The following is a 21,766-nucleotide window of genomic DNA, read 5'->3' as shown; positions in this document are numbered from 1 at the left end:
CTGTAAATATAATGGGTACTGTAAAATTGATAAGATGATATTGGATACCACAAAAACCTGTTGGATGGCAGTTTTAAAGTCATATCAGTCAGAAGCCATGCCAGACACCTCTCACATTCAAATGATGCATGTAGGTCGTATTATTGATGACAATGGTTTTGTTTGTCATAATGAATGCAGACCTGCCAACCTTTGGAATATGGAATCAGGGACAGCCTACTGCGATTGCACCTGAATGCTGTGGCCAACTGCGTTGGTGGTCTAAGCAAACAGAAGATATATAACTTAACTAAAAATTTGTAATCTTATTTATATTGCTTGGAAATTACAGGAGAAAAAAAGAAGAAAAGAAAAAAAAAAGAAAAAAAAAAAAGAAGAAAAAGAAGAAGAAGAAGAAGAAGAAGAAGAAGAAGAAGAAGAAGAAGAAGAAGAAGAAGAAGAAGAAGAAGAAGAAGAAGAAGAAGAAGAAGAAGAAGAAGAAGAAGAAAAAGAAGAAGAAGAAGAAGAAGAAGAAGAAGAAGAAGAAGAAGAAGAAGAAGAAGAAGAAGAAGAAGAAGAAGAAGAAGAAGAAGAAAAAGAGAAGGCGGAGTAGTGAGGAGGAAGAAGATAATGGAATCTTTAATACTTACAAGTATTTATGTACAACAATATGTCACAAGATGTCTATATACAATCACAGGGATATGCTCTCTTGTTGCTTTCTTGCATCTTCTCAAAACTTCATCTCCAAGGGTCGTATCCGGTGAAGTGTTTTAGACCAGTAGGGATTCAAGGGTCTTTGTGGACACGGGGGACCTTTCATCATCATTGCCTTTTTCACCCTGGGTCAGGGTATAGGCCACAGACAAACAGTTTCCATCCTTCTCTATCCTGAGCCAACTTTTTTATCTCATTCCAGGTCTTACCACTTCTCTGTATATCAGCTTCTTTAATTCTTCTCCATGTTCCTCGTGGCCTTCCCCTTGATCTTCTGCCCTGAGGGTTCCAGTCCAATACTTTCTTTGTTATAGTTGAGTCATTCTTTCTAAGCGTGTGTCCAATCCACCTCCATCGTCTTCTTCCTATATCCTCTCCCACTGGTTTCTGCTGTGTTCTTTTCCATACTTCTTCATTTTTTATTCTATCCATCCATTTTATTCTGAGTAGCTTACGCATGCACCTGTTTACAAAAATCTGTACCCTCCTTATACATGCCTGTGATGCGTTCCAAGTTTCACATCCATACAGTAGGACAGACTTCACGTTTGAGTTGAAAAGTCTTAGCTTTAGTTGAAGGGAGATATCTTTAGTTATGGAGGACCTTGCTTCAGTTAATTTCTTTCTTACGACACTGAAAATTATCTCCGAATCAAAGCACTGCTAACAAAGATTAGGAAACAGCAGTCTGTTGTCAAAGTCAAGGCAGAAATTTTCGTTAACTTGATATCAATCCTTGTTTCTTTTTTCACTTTCAGTGGTGAATGAAAGGAGTGAAAATCCTTAAACTCATCTCTGAGAGTATCTTCATCACACAGGATCAATGCCTTGAACTTTGAAGAAAAGAAGGTCAATGCGTTAAATTCCCACTCTTCCTGATGTCAAGATTAGCAGCTTGAGTCAGGATGTCTGATTTGAAGAGGAAGCTGGTCTTCATATAATCCAGAGCTTTGATGAAGAAACCTCTTGCATTATTAACGACTTCTGCTCTGCTCTTGCTGTTAAGATTTTTCAACAAATCATTTGTAAAACTCCCTAAATCTAGATCTTTATCCAACAGCTGATTCTTTTCCAAAGTATAACCAATTTTCAGAATGTCACTTTCACACTCCCTGATGACTGAAGGCCTTATTAATTTTGTTAAGATGTCCCTGAAAAGGCCTACAAAAAAAAAATTTGCCCGACATCAGAAAAAGATTGCATTTAAATATATATTTTTTTTTTTTGCTTTTCCCCAAAATTGAAATCCGGACAATCAGGGATGGTTGGCAGGTCTGTGAATGTATAATGCTCAATCAACTCTTGTTCAATCCATTAAAAAGAGCAATGCCAGCAGATAATGTCACTGGATACAAAACAAAGGACAAAGGTTTTAAAAAATCATAATGCTTAAATTACCAATACCACTGTAATTGGATTAAAGGCACATGCTTTAAAACACATTCAAAGGTGTCGTAATCACTTCACGTAATTTGGGAATTTGTATTTCCTTGCCATTGGATTATTAATTTATCAAAAGATATCGCCAATACTCTGCTCTAACATTGAAAGAGAATAACTTGTTTGTCCCATTTCACTAAAGAAAGAACAGCCAGTGACAATCCTTCCACTACGGCACATGGTCATTTTCATGTCACAGGTATGTCCTTCTTCCAGTATCCCACCATAGAAAATCTTCAGAGATCATGTTCCTATTCTCCATACAACAAAATTAGGTAAAACAGTTGCCCCATGCATATTTATTGGACGTTAAGTAAGTTCCCACTAACGTCCAACCTGTTGCTATCTGATTCATCAGTGTTGAATCAAAATCCCTTGAACTAATTTTCAAATAGGTGGCTCAAAGATATACAGAAAAGAAATGCAATTTAGCTTCAACAACCTCACATTCTCAGCTTATAGTGTGATCAGAATGGATACTCTACCTTTCATCAAATCCCACATCAGCATGTTGCCGCTTTTGTTACACCACAAAACTGTTATTGTGAATGGATTCAAAAAGGCAATTCACAGTCTCATTCCTAAATAACCACATGTGATAAAAGTTGACCAACCATTATTTACACAGCCGTTTATTACACTAGAAATCTTTCACTTTAGTTTACTACCGCCTCACCCCCAATGGGAACGACCCACCGTCGATGATGGGGAGACCATCGTGTGGTTACGTCATAACAGATGTCCAGAACTTGAGAACTGGCCTATATTTATCCCTGCGGGTAGAATACACCGCTTGGATTTCATTGTCAGTCAGGCTATAGGACAGATTTCGTAAAATCGTTCATTTTTACACTGCAATTGCTGACCATACACTTCTTCTATATTTTTCTATTTTATATGGATATAACGGCCACATTTTCATCTTCAAGATGCAATTATTTTCATTGATATCAAGAAATGGTGAGTATACTTTATTCTTTCTTGAAAACTGTATATTTTTCTATTTAAAATTAACCTGAAAAATATTTTTAATTGTTTAAAAAATTCAAATTGATGTTATCTGAGTTTTGTTACCCTAACACATGGTAGTAAATATAAGAGTGCGGCTATGTGGTCTAGTGGTATGACACTCGCTTTCGGATCGGAAGGTCCTGGGTTCGAGCCTCGCTCGACGCATAGTTGAGTCCTTGGAAAAGACTCTTTACTCACATTCTCTCACCGTACTCAGGTGTAAAATGAGTACCTGGCCGTTAACAGCGTTGTCTTTGTCCGAAAAATTGTAATATCGCCTAACAGGCGTCATGTCTTGTCCTACATGTTAAATGTTGCTGTTGACCAGGGACCCCTTGTAAAGCGCTTTGAGCACGTTAAGTGGATATTGCTCTATATAAAAGCTCAATAAATAAAAAAAGAGTAATAATCTACTTTTAATATAGCATTCATTTCAACGATTTGTAATGACAGGTTTCTGCGCAATGAATGTGTAAACACATCTTGTCTAATTCTTTGTTGGCTAACAAAATAGTCCCGTATTCAGACAATCTCCAGAGACATAAGAACACGAGTCCAATGGTGATGATAACGTTGTTGTTGTTGTTGTTTTATGGTGATGATGACGATGATGTTGATGATGATAGCGCAGTAATAGTAGTAATCTTAGTAGCAGTAGTAGTAGTAGTAGTAGTAGTAGTAGTAGTAGTAGTAGTACTAGTAGTAGTAGTAGTAGTACTAGTAGTAGTAGTAGTAGTAGTAGTACACACACACTCAGAGAGAGAGAGAGAGAGAGAGAGAGAGAGAGAGAGAGAGAGAGAGAGAGAGAGAGAGAGAGAGAGAGAGAGAGAGAGAGAGGCAGCGTGTGTGTGTGTGTACAAAACTCATGTACGCACATTTTTAGCATGGAAAGATTTTTATTGCATTGAACTTTGAACCTATAACTTTCACACCGATTTGCCATTCCGTCTTCACGATTCGCACCTTCCCTCGATATTCTTCTACATCGCCCGTTGATACAGTCAACGGGTGTGAGAAAAGAGGGTAGATAGATATATTGTGACATCAACAAAAAGCGATGTAATCAAAGGTGGCGGATGATTGTGTAACATCAAAAGCCCGGTGGACTGCGCTACAAGGCCGAACATTTGAGTGGATGGGGCTTATTTGACTTTGCCGATGACCGACTGGTGGACGATTGAAATTATAATTGTCCTTTTTCAGCAGCCAATTTGAATTGGGTAATTGTAAACATCTGATTGGCGCTTCATGGATAGAAAGCAGTTTGGATGTCATGGGATGAAATTGCTGGAGAGGTGGAGTAAATTTGAAATGAATTGAAAGTAATTTGGGGCGTTGTCTGGGTGTCAAATTATAAGACTCTAGCAGACCGGTGATAAATCAATTTTTTTTGGACGCAAATGCTACAGTAAACTTCTTTCTCTATCTTATTTTTGCTAAAAATATTTCAGATGGGTATATAGGCGGATTCCATTTTGAATAACGGGCATTTAGAACTATATTTTAAATGAAAATTATTACGTTATTATTATTAGCAGGCATCTAGGCGATCACTATCGTATTATTACTAACAATCAATAATATTATGATAACTCTTATTGTTACAATTATTCTTCTTCTTATTATTATAAGCATCATCTTCATCATCATCATCATCATCATCATCATCATCATCATCATCATCATCATCATCATCAATATCAATAATAACTAATGATTTTTTTTCTTTACTCAGATGAATGGTCATACTGAAAACAAGCATTGTCTCAATGCAAATGGACTCTGCCGAATAAGCTGTGAAAGGGCTCAAATGAGATATGTGGTTAAAAAACATTCATGCAAACTGCTCCAGAATTAGCAAGTGAAGTTCCACCGGTGAAAAAAAAGAAAACAGAACGTTGGTTGATTAATTAGATGCTGTTTCTGTGACATGTATGTTAATAAAAAGTATAAAAATATGTTCAGATCTATACAAAGTTCAGAGGAATACTTATAACTTATTTTTACCTATGATTGTCAATTTATTTTAAAATAATAGTTCATTTTGATTATCTGATCATTAATCCTCCCCCCCCCCCTTCCCGTCCTTTTCAATGCGTTTATCACGATTTATTGTCAAAAAATGGATATTATTTATTTTTTACTATTATTATTATTATTATTATTATTATTATTATTATTATTATTATTATTATTATTGTTATTATTATTATTATTTTTAATTATTATTATTATTATTATTATTATTATTATTATTAATAATAATAACAATAATAATAATAATAATAATAATAATAATAATAATAATAATAATAATAATAATAATAATAATAATAATAATATTGTTATTACGAGGGCCCTTTCAGAAATAACCGAAAAATGCCCATTGCTCAGCAACCAGTGGAGATTTTTTAATTCTGTAAACGACATGATATTCCTTATTTCCTTACGGATATTCCCAGAAATTATGAAGTGCATCATTTTGCACAATGAATTTCTAGACGATTTTAAAGATGGCGGCCCACCTTGAAACTTGGTCAAAGGAGGAAATCAGAGCTGTCATACGTTTTTTTGAACGCCAAAAGTCTGAATCCTACCGAAATTCATAAAGAACTTCAGAGTGTATATGGTGAGCATGTTATAAGCCGTACACAAGTCTATCACTGGTGTAATTTGTTTGAAGCCGGCCATTCCGACTTGACAGACAGGGAAGGGAGAGGGCGTTCGATAACTGCGACGTCAGAAGACAATGTGAAGCACGAGTTGATGAGCTTATTCGTCAAGACAGGAGGTTGAAACTTCATGAAATCGCAAGCAGTCTTGAAATTTCGGAAACTTCTGCCCATAGAATTGTATTTGATGAACTTGGCTACAGAAAAGTCAGCGCAAGATGGGTTCCTAAGCAATTGACAGACAATCATAAAGAACTAAGATTGGACATCTGCAGGGAACTTTTGAGAAGAAGCAAGAGCTCACGCAGGGTTCACGGGCATACTGCCAACGCCGGCGGAGACTTTCTAGGGTACGATGTGACTTTTCTTGACAGCATAGTCACCGGTGATGAGACTTGGTTGCACAATTGCACCCCAGAAACAAAGCAAGATTCGATGTCATGGAAACATCCATCCTCACCTGTCGCGAAGAAATTCAAAGTCATGCGGTCAGCAAAGAAAATAATGGGAACTGTTTTCTGGGACAGTCGTGGTGTTATTCTGTTCGAAACCTTACAACCTGGAGAAACAATCAATGCTGCAAGGTACTGCCAAACTCTTGACAAGCTTAGGGAGGCCATTCGCAGAAAGCGCCCAGGGCAGTTGACCAACGGGGTCATTTTGCAACACGACAACGCTACACCCCACACAGCACGAGTGACGCAAGGTTGGCTAGAGAAATATGGATGGGAGATTTTGCCACACCCACCGCACAGTCCAGACCTCGCACCATCTGATTATCACCTCTTTGGGCCACTGAAACGTGAGCTGGCAGGAAAGCGCTTTGATGTCGATGAAGAGCTTGTTGACCATGTGCGGAAATGGCTACAAAACCTTGACGGAAATTTCTTCCGAGAGGGTATCTATTCCATAGTGCGGCGTTGGCAGAAGTGTGTCGACAGACTTGGCTGTTACGTAGAGAAATGAAAGACGAGTCAAGGTATGAACACGTGCAAGAATTTTGTTGATAGCATAAAAAACGCGGATTTTACAGGCATTTTTCAGTTAATTATGAAAGAGCCCTCGTACATATCTTTTCCTAAGAATTGTCAATTGCCATTACTAAAACCAGTTCGTTTTGATCATTTGATCAACAAACCCCTACAATTCGGTGATCACGCATTTTTTTTATTGCTGTCAAAAAAGGATATTGCTGTACAGGTGAGCGGATATCTCAACAATGCTTCATTACAAAACGACTTTGATTATATATTTCTACTCTGTGAATATTGATAATTTTTGCAGTATTTCTCATTTATTTGTATAAACTCAGATAACTATGTAATTTTTGATTATATCGTTTGAAGTCATTAAAATTTCTCACCCATTTTTATGGTTATTTCCTATAAAATCTAATCCCAAATGATCTAAAAAAAAACAAACATTGAGCTTTTATATAGTGCAATATCCACTTAACGTGCTCAAAGCGCTTTACAAGGGGTCCCTGGTCAACAGCAACATTTAACATGTAGGACGAGACATGACGCCTGTTAGGCGATATTACAATTTTTCGGACAAAGACAAAGCTGTTAACGGCCAGGTACTCATTTTACACCTGAGTACGGTGAGAGAATGTGAGTAAAGAGTCTTATCCAAGGACTCAACTATGCGTCGAGCGAGGCTCGAACCCAGGACCTTCCGATCCGAAAGCGAGTGTCATACCACAAGACCACATAGCTGCACCTACTAAAATTATATCAAATAAAAGTATGTAAATCACTAGTTATGACTCTAAAATATCTTATTGCAACATCTAATAGCATCTTTACTACGCTACTTTGAACTTGAGAAAAAAATCATCAAAATAGGAAAAATTGCTCAGTCTCCCTTTCGGCACAGGCCGTGACTCGCCATCTGTTATGAACTAGCGTCCTTTCGACTAGATGCTCTGCCGTCTCGGGTTCTTGCCCACAGCGTGGACATATTGGACAGGTAGTTAGACCCCACCGATGTAACGCACTTGCCGTTAGGCAGCTCCTCGACCGAAGCCGATTCGCAGCTACCCAGTGTCTCCTCTTACTGGTATCAAAGCCTGGCAATTTCTCACCAAGCTTAGAGGAGTGTAGGTCCCCGCCCCCACGAGGGATTGAATTCGTCCAAACCGACTTCCATCTCGTATGTGCAGCTCTGTCCGTAGTCAGGGATTCTGCATACAAGGGTTGCCGGGACTTATTTCGGCTCGAAACGGGGGCACCGTCCATTATGCGCATGAGAGGGGTATCCCCATTCCCTCTCTCTTTGATCTTACTCAGCCAGTTTCCCGTAATCGTCTCCCTCCGGACATCGGGGGGCTGGATCGCTGCCGTTATCGGGCCCCATTCTCTAGGGGTTGTTGCTAGCGTTCATGACACTATGTGCATCGATTTGCGAAGTTTTACATCCACCTTCTCAACGTTTCTGCTTCTACCCCACACTGGAGCGCAATACTCCGCGGTGAAGTAGCATAGTGCCAAGGTGGACGTTCTCAGGAGCGCTTGGCTAGCGCCCCAAGTCGATCCCATCAGCTTCCTCAGAAGACTATTCCGCTTCTCTATCTTCCGGGCAACCCCTTCGAGATGCACCCGATAGGTAAGGCTGCGATCCAACGTCACCCCTAAATATTTTGGATGCGGCTCATATGGGAGTGGCTGGTCCCCGACTAGGACATTCAGTTTACGGGTGTGCCAACCACTGCATAAGTGAAATGCAGTGGCCACGGTTTTTGAAGTGTTCATCTTCAGGTACCACTTGTCGAAGTAGGATTTGAGTCTGGTGACGCCCTCACTGAGTACGCTCTCGAGACGGGTCCACACTTTACTCTGAGTAACGTACACAATATTTCAAAGTATATGAATTATTGAAAATGGAAATAAGATCAAGGTTGGAAGCATTGCTTTTTAAGATGAATCGTACATTTGTTATTAGGATCATTGACCAAATGGTCAACTGCTGACTAGATGACCACACTTCCACAACTTGACTGTGTCGCCTCTTGTGTTGCAATTGACAAATTGGTAAAGCCTTGGAAATTTAAATTTTAAATTTTACGACAATATGCACAATTTTGGTGCTAACAACCTCCACTAAAATGGAGCTAATACAGAACGATGATGATGACACAGTACCTTTATCTATTATTATCTTAGAATGAATCGGAAATTTGATTTAAACTTCTTTGCAGTTTCGGAAAGTATATCCACTCTCTTAGTTTACCAAATTAGCATCAAATTGAGACTATCAATTCTGCACTGTCCAACAGTGGAATAAAAAAAAAATACTGAAAAGAGCTTAAATGTTACAGTAATAAAAAAATTGAACAAGATTTATATATTGAGATAGATATTATTATACAGTATAAAAGAGATTTACCTTGCTCCCTTCATAACCCAGGCATCAAACGTCTGATCTGCATAACCACTGTTTTCTATTATACCGTCACCATCTTTATCCCATGGTTTGCAGGAGTTGATCAGGCACTGGCATTAAATAAAATGTAAAAGATATGTAGTGGTTGTAATGATAGTAATAATGTTGATGTTAATGATGATGATGTGCATATTGTACATATGATCTTGTATTCTTCTTTCTCATTTCATATTTTCTTGACTTGCTTTCAGCTGCTTATTTTTTATTATGCATATCATCTCCAGCCACATCAGGTCAAAATTAATTGTGAAATTGTGACTAAATTGAGATTTCAACTGATGTCTGTTAACTTCACGACAGTACTGAACTAAAGCAATGTATGGACATCAAAACATTGCTACAAATATTAACATGAAAAGGTTAGAATAGAAATACAGGACAGTAAAAGCTTGGACTATAAAAACAATTTAAAAAATAATAAAACAAGAGCATTTATTTAGGACAATGTAGTTTAACAGTTTTGGATTTATTAAATGAGTTTGTTTATTTATTTTGATCGCACCACATAACACAATGAGCTTCCAGGTGAGTGTTGTTGCGCAATAAAAAAATATAACGAATTTAATAAATACAAAGCCGTGAAATTCAAGGTATTCTTTCACCTTTATTCCACCCCTCCAAGTAATATACTTAGATATTCATAACCAATAAGATGTAAAATGCTTCATTTTGCAGTGAATTCAAGTTATTTATAGTGAAGGGGACACCAATAGAAAATGAGTATAAGACTATAGGATGAGATACAAATGGCGAATGAACCTGGGAATCTGAGATGTGGGCAATCAGGGAAGTGAACCCAAGGATGAGTTAGAAGACAACCAGTGGATACTTATCTCGAGACCACCCTCCTGATGGATTATCACCTTGTCGTGGTGGTATGGCTTGCATATCTCGACCCTCGTACCTCCAATAAGCGGAGAAAAGGGGAGAGATCAGACTAAGAGTAATCCACCGGCCCTCCAGGAATGGGGGTTGAGTGTAGGATTAACAACCCACCTCATAAAATGCAAGCTGTTAAAGAAATAGAAACCAGACATAAATCCACTACCGTCAGCAGCAGAGAAGTGGACCAGAATACTGGCTTCATGACGATAGGACGTCAAAGCCAAAAGGACAGCCCCCCCCCCCCCCCCCCCCCCCACACACACACCAGATTGCAGATCTGTTGTCACCAAAACACGCAAGCTCAATGTCTCTTGCTGGAATGTTAAGTCCTTATATCAAACAGAAAAACTGGCACAAGTCCAACACGAGATGTTGAACTACAAGATTGAATTGCTGGGCATATCAGAGGCAAGATGGACAGGAGCTGGGAAGCGCTAACTCTCCAATAGTGACCTGATGATTTGGTCAGGACGAAAGGATGACCAACAGAGAGAAGGTGATCAAGAGATAGTCAGGCAAAACACCAAATCCCTGTTATGGAAACCTATGAATGAAAGGATTCTATATACAAGACACAGCTCACAATACACAAAACTATCAATCCTCACATTTTACGCACCCACAGAAGATGCAGATGAAGAAAACAAGGAAGAATTCTATGCTATTTTAAGAATGGCTATTGAAAATATACCACCATATGCTCAGCAGAAAATGGAAAAGCAGCTTAAAAGATGCCAGATTCAGGTCATCATAGGAGCTATTGTAGTAGTAGTAACTAAATCGCAGGGCACATTTTGTGTTTCCTTTGGAGCAGAAGTGACATGCCATTGGACAAAATTGAAATTTGAAAGAATGAATGTCCGAAAGAAAGTCATTCTGTTTAATTTTGAAAGATGTTTAGCAATTCGTTCTGAAAGTTATCAGGGCCTTTGGCCTGTCCTATCACCAATATGCTGATGACACCCAGGTGTTTGGGGGAGCTTTAATACAAGTAACTATTAATGGTAAACATTTAACTGCTTTGGTAGACTCAGGAAGCTCAGAAAGTTATATTGACGAATCAGTTGCCCCGACCCAAAATTGGAAAATTGTTCCTTCAAGAACTAAGATAAGTATGGCATCTACAACGCTCATGAATGAAACTCGAGGTCACTGCAACATTAAACTCGTATACAAAGGTGCTCAGTACAACGATGTGAAACTCTCTTTACTTCCATATGCCTGGGCTGAGGTAATTTTAGGTCATGATTTCCTGAACAGACACCCAGAATTAAAAATGAAACTCAAGGGAGCTGCTCCTCCTTTCGACGTTTGTGGTCTGACGGCAGCCCGGGTTGAGACGCCAGCATTATTTGCCAATCTGTCACATGACTGTAGACCAATTGCCACCAAGTCCCGTAGACATGCCCCAGCAGATGAAAAATTCATCGAATCTGAAGTAAGAAATCTCTTAAAGTCTGATATCATAGAACCATCAATGTCGCCATGGAGAGCCCAAGTGCTTGTAACAACCAATGAAAGACAGAAGAAAAGAATGTTTATTGATTACTCTCAAACTGTTAACAAATACACCTATCTAGATGCCTATTCACAGAAACGGGTAGATGATATGGTTGAAAAGGTATCAAGATACAAATTTTACAGTACTTTAGACCTTCAGAGTGCTTATCATCAGATACCCTTGCAAGAGAAAGAAAAACCATTTACTGCTTTTGAGGCTGGTGGTAGACTGTATCAATTTAAGAGAATTCCTTTCGGGGTGACTAATGGAGTTTCTTGTTTTCAACATGTTATAGACGAAGTGATAGAGAAAGAAAACCTAAGAGACACGTTTGCGTATGTTGACAATATAACAGTTTGTGGGTTCACTTAGAAAGAACATGATGACAACTTACATCAATTTCTTAACACCGCAAAGAAACATGGCATTACCTTCAATGATTCAAAGAGCATCATTGGGGTGGAGGAAGTGGACATGCTGGGATACCGAGCATCTCAAGGAAAGATCATGCCAGACCCAGAGAGATTAAGACCACTGAAAGAATCAGAGCCACCTGCAACCCTGAAAGCTCAACAACGAGTTGTAGGCATGTTTGCCTACTACTCCCGATGGATTTCTCACTTCTCCAAGATTTTGCCATTGACTCAGAATAAACTTGTTCCATTACCTGATACTGTCAAGAAAACATTTTGCAGTTTGAAGCAGGAACTTGAAAATGCAGTTCTAGAGACTATAAGTAAGGACATTCCTCTTGTGGTCGAAACTGATGCCTCAGATATGGCTATATCTGCAACATTGAACCAAGAAGGTCGGCCAGTTGCTTTCTTTTCAAGGACACTTTCATCAAGTGAGAAAAACCAATTAGGAAGTGGAGGCATTATCTGCTTAATACACATTTCAAGATCATCACAGATCAGAAATCTGTCTCATTCATTTACAACAGTAATCATGGTAAAGTAAAAAATGACAAAATACAACGCTGGAAGATTGAATTGTCTCCATATGACTATGAGGTCATCTACCGACTTGGCCCTGAAAATCAAGCTGCTGATGCTTTCTCTCGCTGTGGGGCAACCTCCACAAACACTAACGATCTAAAACTATTGCATGAATCTCTTTGTCATCCTGGGATCACCAGAATGACTCATTTTGTTCGTTCAAAGAATCTGCCATACTCTGTAGGAACATTACTGTAATGACCAATAAATGTGAAGTGTGTGCGGAATTAAAACCTAAATTCTTCCGACCAAATAATGAAAATCTTGTTAAAGCGACTCAGTGTTTTGAAAGATTAAGTATGGATTTTAAGGGTCCACTGCCTTCAGCAACTAGAAACAAATATATTCTGACTATCATTGATAAGTTTTCAAGATTTCCTTTTGCTTTCCCATGCTCAGACATGTCTTCATCAACAGTTGTCAAATGTCTTTGCAAACTCTTTTCCATCTTTGGAACACCTTCATATATGCACTCAGATAGGGGATCATCATTCATGTCTCAGGAAGTAAAAACATTCCTTCATGAGAGAGGAGAAGCTACAAGCAGGACAACACCATACAATCCATGTGGAAACGGACAGGTCGAACGTTTGAATGGTACGCTATGGAAGGCAATAACTCTTGATCTTAAATCACGCCAACTTGATGTCAGTCACTGGGAGGAAGTTCTTACAAATGCGTTGCATTCTCTTCGCTCTCTGTTGTGCACTCAAACTAACACCACTCCTCATGAAAGAATGTTTATGCATCAATGTGGCTCTACAAGAGGAAATTCATTACCAACCTGGCTACTCTCGCCAGGAACTGTATACTTGAAGAGACATGTAAGAAATTCTAAATTTGACCCTATGGTTCATGAGGTTGAATTCTTAGAAGCTAACCCTCAATATGCCCATATATCCGTCATCAGGATGGGCGAGAATCAACAGTATCACTTCGTCATCTTGCCCCAGTCGGTGAAAGAGACTATACATGTACACCTGAAGTGAAGAACGATTCAGAACCATTGACTCCTCAAACTGTGTGTACCCCTGACATGACAAATGTTAACCTTCATCAGCCTGAGGCTATCGACGTCACTGTTGAAGGAGCTGATGTTATGAACGACGCAACTCAATCTCATACTGTTGAACTTGAAGACAAACCACCTGCTCGCACTAAGCGCACCCCTTTTGTTCGCATTATGCCATACAGTCTGAGGAGTGGGCTGAAATGAACATTTTACATGTTTACATTGTTCTGATATTTTAAGTTTACCTGAAATAATTCTGAATTTTAGATTGTGATTTTGACACTACAAAAATTATGTGTATACCATCAATCTGTGTTGTAAATTCAGTTATCCCTATGTCTCAACTCTGACAGGGGCAAAATGTTGTATATTTTAGTTTACGTCCACATTATGTTATGTCATATGTTGTTGTATCTAACTGTTCTTTATTTCTGTGTTGTTTCAGATGTTGTACTCAATGTTATACTAGTGGTGTTTCTTGTTGATTAAAGCTTACTGTAAAGCTATCATCTCAACTCTCTCAACTCATTTCATTATTATTATTATTATCATTATTATTATTATTATTATTATTATTATTATTATTATTATTATTATTATTATTATTATTATTATTAATATGATGATGATGATGATGATGATGATGATGATGATGATGATAATGATGATGATGTGGTCTTTTAATCTACAAGAATCCCTACCTTACAAATAGGGTACATGGTAGCTAGATAGTCATTATCCTTGGTGGCGCAATAATCCCTGTACACTTGCAGGATAAACTTGAGATTCAGATCCTTCCAATCATTTGTAGGGTGAATGCAGTAACAGTTCACTCTTTTCCATGGCTCGTCCTCTAAATTTAGTCAAACAAAAAAGACAACAAAACAAGATCAAATCTCGCACAATATTCATCCCAACAAAAGGTAAAAATGAAAAGCCTTCGGCTGGAAAGAGTGCAATAAATGGACATTTCAGGTACAATCTCTTCGACAGCAAAACAATAAACAAAGGAACATTGAAAACAAATAAAACAGAATATACTGAGAATTATAGCAAGTGTATTCCTGGGTGGTTGGAGTATGAATGAAATGGTAGCGTGGCGTTCGTGTAATGTGTGAGTAGAGAGTCCCTAGGGTGTAATAAGACTGTTGAGGGCAGGTCAGTGTATTGACAGAAAATGTATTGAAATTAATGGAAAATAAATATGTAAATATTAAAAGTAGCAGTAATAGTAGTGTCAGTGTCAGGAACCTAACCCACTCCTTGTCTGCAGTGAACACAATTCACTTTTGTCCTATCATCTGGTGAACATTATTCACTCTCCATGAACGTATCACCGATGGTTTTATTTTTCTCCCCTCTCAAGATTGTTTTATCTATCATTCAATCTCTCTCTCTCTCTCTCTTCTTCTTCTTCTTCTTCTCTCTATCTTCCTTCATTTAATTCCTCTTCCTCTCAAAGCTGATTGGTTGAGACTTGTCTTGGAGACAATCGCTGACTAAATCACAAAACCAATTCATTCGATCCCTAACCCTTGACGTGCTAACATGAGATTGTGACTATTAGAAAAAAACAAACAACTGAAGCACAAATAACCAATTCAATTATGCTTATGGAATTGACAACTCTATAATAGAGTTTACATTATCAGACTGGGATAGGTGAAATATATATTGATGTATTATTGATTGTTAGAACTGTTATAATTCAAGTGATGTGAGATGTTGTGTTTGATACGTTACTTTAATTTTGTGCTTTTTATTATATTGTGATTCACGATGGACAAATTGATGCTTTTCATGTTAGCAGTCTGAAGAAGGATGGCCTTGGCTATTACAGAGACGCCAATTGCCAATGTAAAATTTGTCTCACAGGAATTTCAGACACCGCTCGTAGGAATTTCAATGCCGAAAGAGTAATTTCCACACACAAGAAAAGGGAATTGGAGTAGTATATTGTATAGTTCTAAATATATAACTGATTAGAATTATAGTATGATATTTAAACACAATGCCAAATACAGTCCAGAATTTTCCTTATTTCAAATGAAGTAAAGCTCCAAAACCTCATGTTAGTGATTGTAGTACTGCTGGAAGTGAGGATGATGTGATGTTGGTGGTTGTAGTAGTAGTGGTAGTGATGATGATGATGATGATGATGTGGTGGTGGTGATGGTGGTGGTTGTAGTAATAGTGGGAGTGGTTGTAGTAGTAGCAGTGGCAGTGATGATGATGTGGTGGTGGTGGTTCAGGTAGTGATAGTGATGATGGTTGTAGTCGTAGTAGTGGTTGTAGTAGTACTAGTAGCAGTGATGATGATATGGTGGTGGTGGTGTTGGTGGTTGTAGTAGTAGTGGTAGTGATGATGATGTGGTGGTGGTGGTTGTAGCAGTAGTGGTAGTGATGATGATATGGTGGAAGTGGTGGTTGAAGTAGAAGTGGTAGTGATGATGATGTGGTGGTGGTTGTTGTAGTAGCATTGGTAGTGATGACGTTGTGGTGGTGGTGATGGTAGTAGTGATGATGATGTAGTGGTGTTGATGCTTGTAGTAGTGGTAGCAATGATGATGATGTAGTGGTGGTAGTGATGATGATGATGTGTTGGTAGTGGTTGTAGAAGTAGTGCTGGTGATGATGATAATAATAATTATAATAATAATTGAGCTTTTATATAGCGCAATATCCACTAAATGTGCTCAAAGCACTTTATAAAGGGTCCCTGACGAACAGCAACATGTAACATGTAGAACGAGACATGACGCCTGTTAGGCTATATTACAATTTTTTTCAGACAAAAACAACGCTGTTAAATGCCAGGTACTCATTTTATAATAAAATAAATAAAATGAGCTTTTATATAGCGCAATATCCACTAAATGTGCTCAAAGCGCTTTACAAGGGGTCCCTGGTCAACAGCAACATTTAACATGTAGGACGAGACATGACGCCTGTTAGGCGATATTACAATTTTTTTGGACAAAGACAACGCTGTTAACGGCCAGGTACTTATTTTACACCTGAGTACGGTGAGAGAATGTGAGTAAAAGAGTCTTTTCCATGGACTCAACTATGCGCAGAGCGAGGCTCGAACCCAGGACCTTCCAATCCGAAAGCGAGTGTCATACCACTAGACCATATAGCCGCACATGATGTGGTGGTGGTTGTAGTAGTAGTAGTGATAGTGATGATGTGGTGGTGTGGTGGTTGTAGTAGTAGCGGTAGTGATGATAATGTGGTGGTGGTGGTGGTTGTAGTAGTAGTGGTAATAATCATGTGGTGGTAATGGTGGATGTAGTTGTAGTGGTAGTGATGATGTGGTGGTTGTCGTTGTAGTAGTAGTGATCGTGATGATGATGTGGTGGTGGTGGTTGTAGTGATGATGATGTGGTAGTGGTGCTTGTAGTAGTAATAGTTGTAGTGATGATGATGTGGTGGTGGCTACATTAGTAGTGGTAGTGATGATGGTGTGGTTGTGGTGGTTGTAGTAGTAGTGGTAGTGATGATGATGTGATGCTGGCTATTGTAGCTGTAGCTGGCTGTAGTTGATGATGATGTGGTGGTGGTGGTGGTTGTAGTTGTGTTAGTTCAGATGATGCAGGAGTATTGTGGTGGTGGTGGTGGGAGTGATCATTTTGTGGTGGTGGTTGTTGGTGATGATGGGTGGTGGTGGTGGTTGCAGTAGTAGTAGTAGTAGTAGTAGTAGTAGTAGTAGTAGTAGTAGTAGTAGTAGTAGTAGTAGTAGTAGTAGTGATGATGATGTGGTGGTGGTGGTTGTAGTAGTAGTGGTAATGATGATAATGTGGTGGTGGTAGTGTTTGTAGTAGTAGTGGTCGTGATGATATTGTTGTGGTGGTGGTGGTTGTAGTAGTAGTGATAGTGATGATAATGTGGTGGTGGTGGTTGTAGTAGTAGAGGTAGTGATGGTGATATGGTGGTGGTTGTAGTAGTAGTGGTAGTGATGACGATATGGTGGTGATGGTGGTTGTAGTAGTGACAGTGATGATGACGTGGTGGTTGTAGGGGCGGCGAGGGGGGTATCCTTGGAACACATTGACCTCGCCGGAATTTGACAGAGGTTGCCCGTAACCCGGAATTTTTTGGTCCAGACCGGAGTTTTTTTCCGGTGAATCCGGAGCTTTGGCATCACTGCACTGTTATAATATTGATAATATGATATCAATAACCCTGACAATTATGATGGGATTAATAATTATAATAATCATGACAACTATAATAATAATAAGCTCCTATGTAATGCATCTCACCTATCACTGGGTAGAGGCCGCTGAGCGCAAATTATGATATAAAATATTTTATAAATACACATATGACTGGAAAAGGTTCCTCTTGGGTGTATATTTTTCAACCCTGTTCTATTGGTTGAGCCCATAAAACTCGCCAACTTCACTTCGACAAAATTTAATGGTCCTGAGTTAACTAGTATACATAATTTTCAGTCCTTATAGACCCCTTAATGACTCCCCAAAGACGTTCTGTCCACCTTGTACGGGATCACCTTGTTATCCAGCCAACATCTATCAGTTGCTGCATGGTGTGATCATTTGTTCTGGGCTGCCCCATCGACCACTGAGTGAGATCAATCATATGAGAGAGGTTTACTCATGGTCCACCACCACTCATCTAGGACAAAGGTAAGGAACTAAGCCACCAAGACCATTATAACCACAGGGGCAATGATGACTAAACCCATTAAATTTTTTTTTTCTACATATTTGATCCTTTATTTTTACCTACATAAAATCTCAATTTTCTTCTTAGTGTTAGTCATTGAGAGTTCTCTTTTTTTTGGGGGCCAGAATTTAAACTGAGTATGATTGTACTAATTTAGCAAATAGCATTACAGGTTGTTGTCGTAGTAGTAGTAGTAGTAGTAGTAGTAGTAGTAGTAGTAGTATTAGTAGTAGTAGTAGTAGTAGTAGTAGTAGTAGTAGTAGTAGTAGTAGTAGTAGTAGTAGTAGTAGTAGTAGCAGTATTAGTAGTAGTAGCAGTAGTAGTAGTAGTAGTAGTAGTAGTAGTAGTAGTAGTAGTAGTAGTAGTAGTAGTAGTAGTATTAGTAGTAGTAGTAGTAGTAGCAGTATTAGTAGTAGTAGCAGTAGTAGTAGTAGTAGTAGTAGTAGTAGTAGTAGTAGTAGTAGTATAGTAGTAGTAGTAGTATAGTAGTAGTAGTAGTAGCTAGTAGTATAGTAGTAGTAGTAGTATAGTAGTAGTAGTAGTAGTAGTAGTAGTAGTAGTAAGTAGTAGTAGTATAGTAATAATAATAATAAAATGGCATTTATATAGCGCTTTACCCCGTTGTCACTGACTCTAAGCGCTTTACAGTGATATAAAACAAAACATATTACAGTGAGACAAGTGTGAAGGAAACGTGATACGAATTCAATTTAACAACAACAAAATATGAAAATAATATTGCAACATTATGACGTAAAAAGATAAAACTTTAAGCGAGATTTGAACTTTGTCAACGAATCCGAGCATCTCACATGTGATGGGAGAGAGTTCCAAAAATGGGGGGCTGAAAATTGAAAAGATTGTTCACCTATTTTACGCAATGGCTTAGGTTTGACAAGGATTGATTCGTCATTGCTTGATCTCAAGTTTCTATTGGGGACATATATGTTTAGAAGGTGTCTAATATAGGAGGGACTGTTCGTGCTCAGGGATTTGTAGACAACAGTACAAATCTTATAGGCAACTCTTTTTTCCACAGGAAGCCAATGTAACTCACGGAGAAGAAGAGTTGCTGACGGGTATTTTTTGTTATTGCATACAATGAGCCTGGCTGCGTTATTTTGAGCAACCTGAAGTTTGCTAATTTTGTCTTTAGCTAAATTCGCCCAAAGGGAGTTACAATAGTCCAATTTAGATAAAACAAGTAGTAGTAGTAGTAGTAGTAGTAGTAGTAGTAGTAGTAGTAGTAGTAGAAGCAATAGTAGTAGTAGTAGTGGTAGTACAGTCCACTCCGGATAATCGCAACTCAGTTAATCGCAACTTTCGCAAGAAACGGAATTAATTCTTTATAAAAGTCACTGTTTAATTGCAACAAACTTCAGTTAATCGCAACAAGTTTTCGACCTCAAAAAGAGAAATCAATTAAACAAGATCTCATGAAATCATGACTGGTTGAAGAATCGAGAGTAGGTGGGGTTTAATGCTACAGTGTCACCACTCTATTAGAGACAAATAAGGGCGGTGCTTTGCGGTATGGGTTTGTGCAGTCATCTGTGACCATTAGATAGGAGGCTAGTGGGCCTCTAGACAACATTATGACAGTTGTAAAGAGAGACTCAGTGATATCCTTTGTTTTGGGATAGACAACTTTGCATTGTAAACAATAGGTTTGGTGAGAGCTTTTTGTCTCTAGTCACGGCTAATCTTTTTGACTCTACAAATGTTGAAAACAAAAGAGTGAAAGATAATCCAATCTGTATATCAAAGCTACTTTTGCTTGTCAAAATCTATACAGGCTTGTCATATGGTTTATGTTTCAATCAAATTGCTTAGTCTGTGGTGGGCTAAGAATAATGAAAAAAACAACTGGTTTTAGTTTACCATATAGCATGGTAGAAACTTATCAGATCTGTTCTCAGAAAATTTATGAAAAGTGATGTCAATTCCTGAGAACAGATCTAAGAAGGTCTTCCAGGTCACTAGCCATGAATCATGAATGGGACTATCAGCTGGTCGCAATTATAAATGTGAAGATAGTCTTCAACCTTTTGCCCAGCTGAAATAACAAAAATAAACTTAGCCTTGACAAATTTGTCATTTACCCTTGAGTTGATACATTCAAAGGATTTTAAGCCTATGAGAGTTTCGATGAGTTCATTAACGCAACTTACTTGAATTGTCCTCCATCTTTGCAGAAAGACAAGAGCCTGGGTGAACTTTGTCTTGTACATCTGTATGCCCAGATTTGAACTACTGTACCACTCATTGTAGTAGTAGTAGTAGTAGTAGTAGAAGTAGTAGTAGTAGTAGTAGTAGTAGTAGTAGTAGTAGTAGTAGTAGTGGTAGTGGTAGTAGTAGTAGTAGTAGTAGTAGTAGTATAGTAAGTAGTAGTAGTGTAGTAGTAGTAGTAGTAGTAGTAGTAGTAGTATTAGTAGTAGTAGTAGTGTAGTAGTAGTAGTAGTAGTAGTAGTAGTAGTAGTAGTACAGTCCACTCCGGAAAATCGCAACTCGATTAATCGCAACTTTCGGTTAATCACAACATTCTATATAAAAGTCACTGGTTAATTGCAACAAACTTCGGTTAATCACAACAAATTTTGGCCCTCAAACATTGACAAAATCAAGAAATCAAGCAAACAAAATATTAAATTCTACCGTTTAGAGTCTGGTGTCTCGGAGTTATAGCGCTATATAAGTTTTCAGCATTATTATTATTATTATTACCGTGGATGAAATCATGACAGGTTGAAGAAACGAGAGTGAGCGGGATTTAATGCTACAGTAGTGTGTCACTCTGCAGTATGGGTTTGTAATGTAATCTGTGGCCATGAAATAGGAGTCGAAGGGGCCGGGCATAGTCTTGGCAACAGGTAGACAATGACAGTTGTAAAGAGAGAATGGGCTTTGTTTTGGGATTGACAACTATGCATTGTGACTAACGAGTTTGGTGAGAGCTTATTGTCTCTCATCACGGCTAATCTCTTTGACTCTCACAAATGTTGTTAAGAACAAAAGAGTGAAAGTTAATCCAATCTGAATAAGATGTCGATTTGCATTAAAGCTGCTTTTGCTTGACAAAGTCTATACAGGGCTGCCATATAATTTTTATTTCAATCAAAATGCTCAGTCTGTGGTAGACTAAGAACAATATTTACAACAACTGGTTGGAGTTTACCATATTTTTGTAAAATGTTGCAATAGTGGACAGGATGCTCAACTTTGGTTAATCGCAACATTTTCGCTGATCTCACGGTGTTGGGATTATCCGGAGTGGACTGTAGTAGTAGTAGTAGTAGTAGTAGTAGTAGTAGTAGTAGTAGTAGAGTACACTCCGGATAATCGCAATTCGGTTAATCGCAACTTTCGGTTAATCACAACGTTCTATATAAAAGTCACTGGTTAATTGTAGGTAAAC

General features: G+C 38.3%; 1 protein-coding gene across 1 annotated transcript in view; it reads right to left on the bottom strand.

The window, feature by feature from the left end:
- Nucleotides 1-21,766, bottom strand: part of LOC144965498 (non-lysosomal glucosylceramidase-like) — a 145,083-nt gene that overhangs the window by 31,405 nt on the left and 91,912 nt on the right. The window contains 2 exon segments of the mRNA XM_078900897.1: nucleotides 9,207-9,313; nucleotides 14,361-14,512. Coding sequence (XP_078757023.1) covers nucleotides 9,207-9,313; nucleotides 14,361-14,512 — 259 coding nt within the window.

The sequence above is a fragment of the Berghia stephanieae genome, chromosome 2 (genome assembly GCF_034508935.2).
Source record: "Berghia stephanieae isolate SIO BIC M18660-M18661 chromosome 2, UCSD_Bste_1.3, whole genome shotgun sequence".
Classification (NCBI taxonomy): Eukaryota; Metazoa; Mollusca; class Gastropoda; order Nudibranchia; family Aeolidiidae; genus Berghia; species Berghia stephanieae.
This window is presented reverse-complemented; position numbering and strand designations above follow the sequence as displayed.